Source organism: Jaculus jaculus, chromosome 10 (genome assembly GCF_020740685.1).
Source record: "Jaculus jaculus isolate mJacJac1 chromosome 10, mJacJac1.mat.Y.cur, whole genome shotgun sequence".
Lineage (NCBI taxonomy): Eukaryota > Metazoa > Chordata > Mammalia > Rodentia > Dipodidae > Jaculus > Jaculus jaculus.
Window position 1 is genome coordinate 99111865 of NC_059111.1, and position 11380 is coordinate 99123244.

The 11380-nt window shown below is 44.8% G+C and overlaps 1 protein-coding gene across 5 annotated transcripts in view; it reads left to right on the forward strand.

Annotated features, from left to right (window-relative positions):
• Akr1d1 (aldo-keto reductase family 1 member D1) overlaps positions 1-1646 on the forward strand; it is a 71897-nt gene extending 70251 nt beyond the window's left edge. For all 5 annotated transcript variants that reach the window (XM_045160661.1, XM_045160663.1, XM_004661179.2 and 2 more), the window contains one exon: positions 1463-1646. In XM_045160661.1, the coding sequence (XP_045016596.1) occupies positions 1463-1505 (43 nt within the window). In that variant the 3' untranslated portion in view covers positions 1506-1646. The remainder of the gene's footprint in view (positions 1-1462) is intronic.
• Positions 1647-11380: the final 9734 nt, after the last annotated feature.

Sequence of the window (11380 nt, forward strand, 5' to 3'; positions counted from 1 at the left end):
CTTTAAACGGGCACTGGGGAATCGAACCTGCATCCTTAGGCTTTGCAGGCAAGTGCCTCAACCACTAAGCCATCTCTCCAACACCTGTTCTTTTTTTTTTTCCTGACAGTTTATCAGTGGTATTATTTGATATGATACTTGACATATTTAGCAGTGATTTCAACTTAATAGTCCCAAAGGAAAGGGGAATGGCTAATCCTTCTTTAAAATAGCTGGAAATCAGCCAAGTGAAACAAAGATTAAGCCCCACTAACCAAAACACTATCTTCCAGGCATGGTGATATACACCTTTAATCCCAGTGCTCTGGAGGCTGAGATAGGAGGATCACTGTGAATTTGAGGCAAGCCTGGAACTACAGAGTCAGTGCCTGGGCTAGAGTGAGACCCTGCCTCAAAAAAATGAACACTGGAGCTGGGCATGGTGGCACACAACTTTAATCCCAGCACTGGGGAGGCAGAGGTAGGAGGATCACCATGAGTTCGAGGCCACCCTGAGACTACTTAGTGAATTTCAGGTCAGCTTGGGCTAGAGTGAGACCTACCTCAAAACAAAACAAAACAAAAAAAAAAAAAAAAAAAGAAAGAAAGAAAGAAAAGAAAAGAAACACTGTATCATGGAGGGGTGCTGGTTATAATTATTTTCTGATTTTTTTGTTTGTTTTTTGTTTTTGATGTAGGGTCTCACTCTGGCCCAGGCTGACCTGGAATTAACTATGTAGTCTCAGGGTGGCCTTGAATTTACAGCAATCTTCCTTCCTCTGCCTCCCGAGTGCTGAGATTAAGGACATGTGCCACCATGCCCGGCTATTTTCTGATTCGTATTTAGCTGATCTTTGACATTTGAGACCCTTTTTTGTTATAATTTTCTAACTTTATTTATGTGCATGCATGTGTGTGTTCTGGTGCCTTTGCCACTGCAAACAAACACCGGATGCTTGCACCACTTTTTGTTCTAGTTTATGTGGGTGGCTTGGGAATTGAATGTCTGTCAGCAGGCTTTGCCAGCAATGCCTTTAACTGCTAAGCCATCTCTCCCCAGCCCCGTTCTTATAAATCTTAAAGCTCCTGGGTACTTGCAAGCAGCTGGGTGGCAGGGTCACACACTCCAGACTTAGGGACTCCCTCACCTTCATCACGCAGCATCATCAAGGTCATCCTCCCAGGGACTAGGATATCCAGCATGCAGGCACAGGGAGGCAAGGCTCACCTCCTGCTTGCGTTCTGGGAATAACGTAGTGGTGCCCAGCCTGGCGACCTGCTGCTACACGTGTTCACGTTGGCACCCAGAGTGCTGACCCGAGCAGCAGTGGGGAGGGTGCTGGTTTGAGGAGAAACAGAGGAAGGGAGGGCGGCATGAGCAGGAGAGGCGAGGTCAGTGACGTTGTCAAAGGGTGCTGGTAACACACGCAACTGCGCCGTCCTTGGAGTGAATTGTTTTCCTCTTGGCAAACTGTCTTGGCAGGTGGATCGACCATCCCGAATACCCATTTCATGATGAATACTGACAATGCAAGCCCCTCAGCAGAGCCCTTGTGCTGGTCTGGTTCAGGCGTCCCCCATAAACTCAGGTGTTCTGAATGCTAGCTCCCCAGCTGATGGAGGTTTGGGGATTACCGCCTCCTGGAGGGAGTGTCTTGTTGGGGGCGGGCTTATGGGTGTTATAGCCAGTGTCCCCTTGCCAGTGTTTGGCACACTCTCCTGTTGCTGTTGTCCACCTGATATTGGCCAGGGGGTGATGTCCACCCTCTGCTCATGCCATTGTTTTCTCCTGCCTTCAGGTAGTTTCCCCCCCCAAGTCTGTAAACCAAAATAAATTCTTTTGTCCCCAAAACTGCTCTTGATCGAGTGATTTGTGCCAACAATGAGAACCTGATTGCAGCCGTCCTCTCCCCCCTCCCCCCCCCTCTGTCTCTCTCATTCAGGAGCTTGAGCTGGTGGAAATGAGGAAGATTTTACTATCCTCAGAAGAAGTCATGATGGGAACTCTCCATGTTTAACTTTTTTTTAAAGATTTTTATGTTATTTTATTTCATATGTACCCATTTTGAGAGAGAGAGGCAGATATATAGAGAATGGAAATGCCAGGGCATCCAGCCACGGTGAACAAACTCCAGAAGCATGCATCTGTGCACCTGGCTTACATGGGTACTGGGGAATCAAACCTGGGCCCTTAGGCTTCACAGGCAAGGGCCTTAACCGCTAAGCCATTTCTCTAGCCTCTAACTTCTTTGGCAGTCTGACCTTGGCTAAGCTATAATGGAGAAAAAAAATATTTAAATCTGTTTAAATAATTTTTTGGCAAACAGTTTGCTAACATTTTTAGATCACTGTCCCCTAAGTCGTTGATGGAAAAAGCATTAAATTTTAGAGGGAAAACTACTTGAAAAGCAGCATATGAAAACAAATAGCTCATGGATCTGGTACATTCGTTGGTCACCTGCATTGTTTATCAGTTATCGGGACAGCACCTGGGGGAGCTGGCATGGCTCTGGGTGCTTGGCTGTATCAGGTGCAGCCAAGATAAAATCCACGCTTTCATGACTCACAGAGTGCCGGGCTCCACTGGCGGGCAGGTGGTGCTGAGGAGGGACCAGGCCCGCTGGTTCCTCCCAAGGGGTTAAGGAAGAGGGTGGACGCGACCCAGAATCTCTCCTAGTCACCGGAGAAAAAAACCACACTGAGTCGGGAGTCTTGTCGAAGCAGGAACTCGCTTTATTGTTACAAGCAGTTGCCTATATAATGTTGAGGACGAAGCGGGGATTTTAGGATGGAGGGGGCAGAGAGGTAAGGGCCAATAGTAAACTGTGACTATTGAAATGATAATTCCAACTCCCACGCGCAGGTGGCAGGCAAGAAGCCATTAGGCGTCTTGCTGAGTCCTAGCTGCCCAGAGACAGGTCGCCACACTTTAGCTAAGCTCAGGAAGTGCCATTAGGTCTCATTCCTGGGCCTTTCAAGGCCCAACAACGGAGAAGTGGTAGCTGCCTCTAAGTACAACAAGAACAAAGTGTAGAAAAGTCTTAATGAAGACATTTGAACCCACAATGGAGCAATCTGAGACTGTTGCTCAGTGGTGGGGTGCACACCTACTGTGCACAGGGCCATAGACTCCATCCCCAGGAAAGAGTGTCTCTCACACACATACACAGTGGTTAGTAAAGCCATAATAATTCAGTTATTACTTATTTCTGTGTCTGTTTAGTTTCCAACCAGCTTGAAAGATGGATAGCTCCTGAGTCTCTCTTACATCCTTTTCTTTGGTGGAAAGTGGGAAAGGTTTAAGATAGGGTCTCGTGTAATCCAGGCTAGCCTCAAACTAACTTACTCTATAGCCATGACTGTACTTGAACTCCTGATCTGACTTATCCCCTTAAAGGCCTGAGCTTCCACATCGCTCATGATTGCGCTCTTGGGTAACCGCTCCTGCCCACACTGACCAAGAAGCCAGTACTGAGGTTGCTGGAAATGAGCAACGCACACGCACAGAAACCCCGCATTATGAAACAGCCCAAAGACGGTTATTTCAAAGAATTAATTTTAAAGGCTTTGGGAAATATTGGAAGATAATGCTTTATAAAATTAAGACCTTAGGAGTATATTTGGACAGTTATATGAATTTTGACAAAGTTACAAGTTCAGGAAATATTGGTAATTTCACTGTGAATGATATTTTGACAGCTCATAATAGAGTTGTACTGATTTCCAATTCAGTTAGAGAAGTGTATTTTACTTATTTGACCAAGGGAATGCTTCAAAAATTATGTTTCTCTAAGATCAATAGATAAAATTCAATGACCTGAACAGAAATATTTCTGAGAAATTATCACTTAATTTTTTTGATTTAGCTATGTTATCACCAATAATTCAAACGTTAATGTTTTAAATGCTATTCTCTGGGAAAATATTTGGAGCTGGAGAAATGGCTCAGTGGTTAAGGCACTTGGCTGCAAAGCCTAACAACCTGCGTTCAATTCCCCAGTACCCATGATAGCCAGATGCACAAAGATCACATGCATCTGGCCTTTGTTTACAGTGGCTGGAGACCCTGATGTGTCCATCCTGTCTCTGTGTTTCTGTATCTCTCTGCTTGCAAATGAATGAAACATAACACCTCAAGGTCGGACTCCCTCCCCCACCAGTAACACACCTCCTCCAGCAAGGATCCACCATCTAAACTGCCACCAGCTGGGGACCAAGTATTCAAAACACATGAGGCTATGGGAGCATTTCACATTCCCATTCCACATTAAATAAATTCCAAATAGTTTAATATAAGGCAAAATTATTGTATGTTCTACTATTGCTCAGATTTTTTTTTTTTTTTTTTTTTTAGCAATCACTGCTTCCTGAGCTCTAGGGTGATTTAGGAAGATTTGACTATACTTTCGTACCTCAAATTTTATAGATGTGTACCAGACATGACCTTGAAGGTATTGCTCTACCTCTGCCACGACCCATCAAGGGCATGAAGAAGTGTGTTTTCTCTACTATGTATTAAGAAAAACCATCTAACATTTGAAAATGGTTGAAAGGAGTTAGAGTGTGTGCTTCTGGTGCTGTGGGGGTGGGGTTGTTTAACAGGCTTCCTCAAGGACTATTAGCTTGTGGGGCGTGGTGGCACATGCCTTTAATCCCAGCACTCGGGGGGCACAGGCAGGAGGATCACTGTGAGTTCAAAGGCCACCCTGAGACTACAGAGTGAATTCCAGGTCAGCCTGGGCTAGGGTGAGACCCTGCCTCAAGAAAAAAAAAAAAAAAGACAGTTCCCTGGGGAAACCTCTGTATCTTTATCAATTATTTAATTTTATGAATTTTTTTTGAGAACAAGTGTCACTCTGTTACCTTGCTCTCTCAAACTCATAGCAATCTTCCAGCCTCGGTCTTCCTCGTGCTGGGATTTCCGGCATAGACCACTGCACTTAGCTAGTATCTTTTATTTTTCTATTAACTGCGTGGTAAGGGACACCCAAGTCCACCTGAAGTTCAACGACTTAGTACTAATGTCAGGTTTGGGGGTCACAATAGAGGACTCTGAGAAAAATAGATAAAAAGATTTTATTTAATACCAGCGAGAGAGCGCAGGGTTCAGAGTGAGAGGAAAGAGGACTCCAAACGACCTGATAGAAAGCGACAGAGTTTTGTAAGCCCTTGGGGAGTGTGGTGGTTTGATCCAGGTGTCCCCATAAACTAAGGTGTTCTGAATGCTACGTTCTCAGCTGATGGAGATTTGGGAATTAATGCCTCCTGGAGGGAGTGTATTGTTGGGGGCGGGCTTATGGGTATTATAGCCAGTTTGCCCATGCTAGTGTTTGGCATACTCTCCTATTGCTGTTGTCCACCTGGTGTTGGCAAGGGGGTGATGTCCACCCTCTGCTCATGCCATCATTTTCTCCTGCCTTCATGGAGCTTCCCCTCGAGTCTGTAAGCCAAAACAAACCCCTTTTTCCCAAAAGCTGCTCTTGGTTGGGTGATTTCTGCCAGCAGTGCGAACCTGGCTGCAACAGGGAGGATGAAAGGAAGCGGGGGGGGGGGGGGGGGGACGACTGTATTGCACTGCATGGGATGTGGGAGAGGAGAATTGACTGGAGACTTCCCTGGGCTAGCTGGCCAAAGCCTCTGCTGGATTCTGGGGAAAGTGAGACTTTTAGTCAACAGGTAATAGTGGGAATGAGGCGATGAAGTTGTTTTTCCCTCAGCTCAGTACAGAAAGGCTTAGTCAATTACCATGCTAGTAGTTAAGGATTCTAAGATCCCAAATCTAGTTTGAGCATATGCAGAGTGGGGAAAGACAACTCCATCAGAATCTCCATTACGGGGGTCTTTGAGAGATGACTCAGTGGTTAAAGTGCTTGCTTGCAGAGCCTGATGGCCTGGATCTGTTTCCTCAGTACCCATGTAAATTCAGGTGTACAAAGTAGTGCATGTCTCTGGAGTTTGTGTGCATTGCAGGAGCCCCTGGTGTGCCCATTCTGTCTCTCTTTTCTTGCAAATAATAAGTGAAAAAAATTATATTGTAATGGGATCTTGGGGGTTCAGAGAAAGTCCTTAAACTCCATATGCTGGGTTTTTATGTGTTTTAACAAAGACTTGAAATAAATAGACTGAGAAGGATAGTTTATATTCAGGGGAGTCAGGGAAGTGAGGGGGAGTCCGCACAGCAAGGAATGAGGCTGGAGACACCTATGTGGTCTGAGCGCCCATGTGGAAGCTGAGCATGGACCTGGGGAAGAGTCGTGAAAGGGGATTTTCAAAAAAGGCTTGAGCTTAGAAAAATTAAAAGGCCATAAAAATAATAGAAAAATGGCTAGAGAGATTGCTCAGTGCTTAAAGGTACTTGCTTACAAAGTCTGGTGGCCAGAGTTCAATTCCTTAGTACCCACATAAAGTGGCACATGCATCTGGAGTTCGTTTGCAGTGGCAAGAGGCCCTGGTGCACCCACTCTGTCTCTGTCTCTCTCTCTTTCTCTCTCCCATTCTGCTGGCAAATAAATAATAAATAAAATATTTTAAATTGTTAATAAAAAGTTATAAAAATTACAATACATTCATGTATAAACATTCTCAATAATTAAAAAAAAAAATAGTCGGGCTGGAGAGATGGCTTAATGGCTAAGCGCTGGCCTGTGAGGCCTAAGGACCCCGGTTCGAGGCTCGGTTCCCCAGGACCCACGTTAGCCAGATGCACAAGGGGGCGCACGCGTCTGGAGTTCATTTGCAGTGGCTGGAGGCCCTGGCGCGCCCATTCTCTCTCTCTCTCTGTCGCTCTCAAATAAATGAATAAAAATAAACAAAACTAAATAAATACTTAAAAAACTAGTCATCTCTTTTCGTTGCCAAGTGCACCTGCCTTCTCAGCTCTGAAAGGATATTTTAGACACAGATCACCTGTGGAGAGTTGCGAAAACAGGAGCGGCAGGTAGCTTTTACATCAACTGCTGCAAGAATGATCACAGCAGGGCGATGTTTAACGCGGCCTCAGGCAACAAGGAAGCCAAGCAGTAAAACCAGAAAACAGCAAAGCCCCCGGTCACAAGCAAAATCCAGGAGCTTTTCACAAAGGAAGGTGACATGGAAAGGACTGTCCTGCCTGCCACGGTGCTCATCAGGCAGGGCTGAAGCTGGGGACCAACCCATCGCTTTCCACCTGCCTTCCTGGGCTCTGTGACCCGGAGGCTGCATTCCAACCTCATAGGAGACCACTGAAATGCCTCCTGAGTATGTAAATACTGGGAGAGGTCCCTGAAGTTGAGTTTTCACCCACGATATGAAATAATTGCCGTTATAAAGGTGGCCCTGCATGCATCCACGATACATCTGAGATAGAATGGCCATACCGGCAGCCCTTGCTTCTGAATACAAACTCCACATCCACTTTGTGCATCTGGCATTATGAAGGTACTAGGGAATCGAACCATGGCCAGCAGGCTCTGCAAGCAATTGTCTTTAACTGCTGAGCCATCTCTCGCCAGGCCCTGGATCCTTCTGAAATATAAATGCCCAAGATTTCTAAGGAGCTGCTTCAAGGGCACTTCTTTTTTAAAAACTTTTTTTTGTAATTGAGAATTTTTATATACGTACATAGTGTATTTTGATCACAAAACCCCTCCCGTTACCTTCTCTTATCTCTTCTCTCCCTCCCCTTTCTTCTTTACAACTAGTTCTTCTGCTTTGATGCTCTTTCTTTCTTTTTCTTCCCTCCTCTTCCACCAATGACAAAATGTTGATGGGGGCCCAATATTGTGCAAGCCTTGTCTAGGCCGCTGTGAAGTCGTGATTGCAACAGCCCCTTTCATGTCTGGAAGACAGAATTCCACAGCGCTCCTCCCCATCCTCTGGTTCCCACTCCTTCCACCCCCCCTCTCCTGGAATGTTCCCTGAGCCTTGGAGGACATGGCAGAGAGGCCTCATCTTAGGGCTGAGCCCTTAACGGTCACTTACTCTCAGCCCTTTGATGCCCTTCGAGTCTCCCCGGTCGTCACTACCAACTGCAAAGAGAAGCTTCTCTGAAGTAAGGGCAGCACAAACCTGTGGCCATAGATATGCCACTAGAGGGCAACTTGGTGGGCACAGCACATCTACCTCCCTAAACAACAGCGGTAGCCTGCTTGTAGGGTTCAAGGCCACTCCACATTCACATCCCTCTCTGCAATGAAGCAGTTTCTTATCTGGTTCTGATGGGTATAAAGTCGCTACAGGGTTTCAAGCAGCTCACTAGCAACAGGGGAGGAACAGGATATGGCAGTTTGAATGCATGTCTCCCCATAGACTCAGGTGCTTTATTTTTTTTAAATTTTGTTTGTTTTTATTTATTAGAGAGGGAAAGAGAGAGAGAGAGAGAATGGGTGTGCTAGAGCCTCCAGCCACTGCAAACGAACTCCAGACGCCAGCGCCCCCTTGTGCATCTGGCTTATGTGTGCTCTGGGGCATCGAGCCTCCAACCGGAGTCCTTGGACTTCACAGGCAAGTGCTTAACCGCTAAGCCATCTCTCCAGCCCTGAGGTGTTTTATTAAAGCTTGTCACTTAGATCTCTAGCTGCCTGTCTGGGGAAGGTATCACCAGGGGGCGGATCTGACTTCCAGCCCAGAGAAGCGTTTGAGCTCGGCCTGGAGTCCTGCTCGCTGGGGGCTGGCGCGCTCCGCTTCTTGCTGTGTGCGCTGCTGTGGGCATTCCGCTCGCAGAAAGGCTTCTCTCTACTTGGATGTGTGGAAGCCGTTTCTTCTGCCATTGATGAAACTTCCTCCTGGCTGTGTAAGCTTGAAATCAATCCCTTTCTCCCTAAACCGTGCCTGGCTTGCATGCTTATTCCCGCGCAACGTGGAGCTGTCTACATCGTGTGGCAATCATAGGCCTGTTTTTTTTTTTTTTTTGATGTGGATTTATACAAGAGATTAAAGCTAGGCGATGATTATTATTTGTAGTAATATGAAAATTGGAAAAGAGAGAGATGAGGATGTCATAATCAGAATGAAATTATAAAATTACTTCGACCTCAGTAATGATTTCCCTTGCAGTTCCAGATGTATGCCGACACTCTGTTTCCGTCCTGGTGTCTGGTACCCTGTCACCACTACTTGTCCAGCCTGCACAAGAGTTGGAAAAATTCCTTGCTTTTTTTTTTTTTTTTTTTTTTTTTTTTTGAGGTGGTGTCTCGCTGACCTGGCATTCTCTATGTAGTCTCAGGCTAGCCTCAAACTGTCAGTGACCCTCCTACCTCAGCCTTCCAAGTGCTGGGGTTAAAGGCATGCACCAACATGCCCAACCAAAAGCTCCTTTTTTAAAAAATAAAGATAAACTTTTAGGTAAGCATACATTTAGGAAAATAAATAAACCAAGTCGTAAGGTTTTTTATAACTTGTACCCAGGACCTGCTGCATGCTAAGCAAGTACGCTACCACTGAGCTACATTCCCAGTCCTAGATATCTTACATTTTAATAATTCCTTACTCCAATTATTAATTAGAAACATGGTTAATATATCAAATGTTAAAGTAAATGGAAAAGGAGCTGGAGAGATGGCTTAACAGTTAAAGCTCTTGCCTGTGAAGTCTAAGGACCCAGGTTCAATTCCCCAACACTCATGTAAGCCAGATGCACATGGTGGCATATGCATCTGGAGTTTGGAGTTTGTTTGCAGTGGCTAGAAGCCCTGGCATGCCCCTTCTTTGTCCCCCCTCTTTCTCTTCTAAGTAAATAAACAAAAATAAAATATTATTAAAAATAAACTAACAAATTGAAAAGTAACTCTAAGACCTCTAAAGATTTTTCTCCTATGCTTTAAATATACTATCACTAGGGTTGAAGAGATGGCTTAGTGGTTAAGCGCTTGCCTGCAAAGCCTAAGGACGCTGGTTCAAGGCTCGATTCCCCAGGACCCACATTAGCTGGATGCACAAAGGGATGCACACATCTGGAGTTCGTTTGCAGTGGCTGCAGGCCCTGGTGCACCCATTCTCTCTTTTTTCTCTCTATCTCTCTATCTCTTTCTCTGTCTGTTGCCCTCAAATAAATACATACCAAAAAAAAAATTTTTTTTAAATATACTATCTCTATGGGAGGGAAGTCTTGTAATAAATAGAAAAAATATTTTTTTTAATTTATGAAATGTATTGTCACTATGAGGGGAAAGTCTTACAGAAGTGATAACAGAAAACTAATTTTAAAAAATATGCTTCCATCCCTCCATTTTGGTATTGAAAAGTTTATTTTCTGTCACTGTGGAGGGTAAGAAATTACCTTCAATCTCAGAAGAGACTGGACTGTGGAATCTGGTCAGGCACTTCTACAGATGAACTGAATTCATTTGATTTGTCTTTAATTCAATATACTGAGGAGGGGTTCAATATCCCATTCTTATCAATAGGTCAGTTATCCAGAAAAATGATCAATAAACAAGCAGGAGCCACCATTACGGTGACAGTGTGTGGCCTTTAACCATGGAGAATGGGGGAGCACCCTCCCTGCACTGCACACCTTGTGTAAACTGGAGAGGACAATCCAGTGAGGAATTTGGGGACATTTCCTGCTAGGACTTTAATTTATGTTTTGAAAAAGCAGAAAGAAATACCATGAAGTGTGGCAATAATTGAAGCCATCTAAGATTAAGGTACACATAATGAAATTAGTTTATTCTACTTATATTAGAAAAAGACATATGCTTGCAGACAATATTAGAATATCAAGAAAGGAAGCAATTCGAACTGCCTCCACCAAGTCTACAAACAGCTGTTGTTAACCTCTCTCCTCCACAATACAGAAACTCTAAGAACAGGTGATGAAGCCGGGCATGGTGGTTCACCCCTTTAATCCCAGCACTCGGGAGGCAGAGGTAGGAGGATTGCCATGAGTTCAAGGCCACCCTGAGACTACTAGTGAATTCCAGGTCAGCCTGGGCTACAGTGAGACCAAAAGAATAGATGATGAGCAAATCAGTGGGAGAATCTACAAAGTATCCTGTGGGCTTTATAAAGCATCACTTTTCTTAGCCTTTTCAAGAATCTGGATCTTGTGAAGCTAAAAGTTGCCTGGTTATACTACCATTATATGTATTTTTAATATTTTATGTATTTATTTATTTGAGAGAGAGAGGCAGATAGAAAGAGAGAGAGAAAGAGCATGCCAGGGCCTCTAGCCACTACAAATGAACTCCAGACACATGCATCATCTTGTGTATCCAGCTTTGCGTGGGTACTGGCGAATTGAATCTGGGTCCTTTGGCTTTGCTGACAAGCACCTTAACCGCGAAGCCATCTCTCCGGCCCCTATTATACATTTGGCAGCCAGGGCATCACATCTTGTCTTAGCAGTAAGAAGAGAACTGTCTGTGTGAGCTAACAATGAACACATCCAGTGAGCTAGACTAAAAACCTTAAGTTCCCCAGC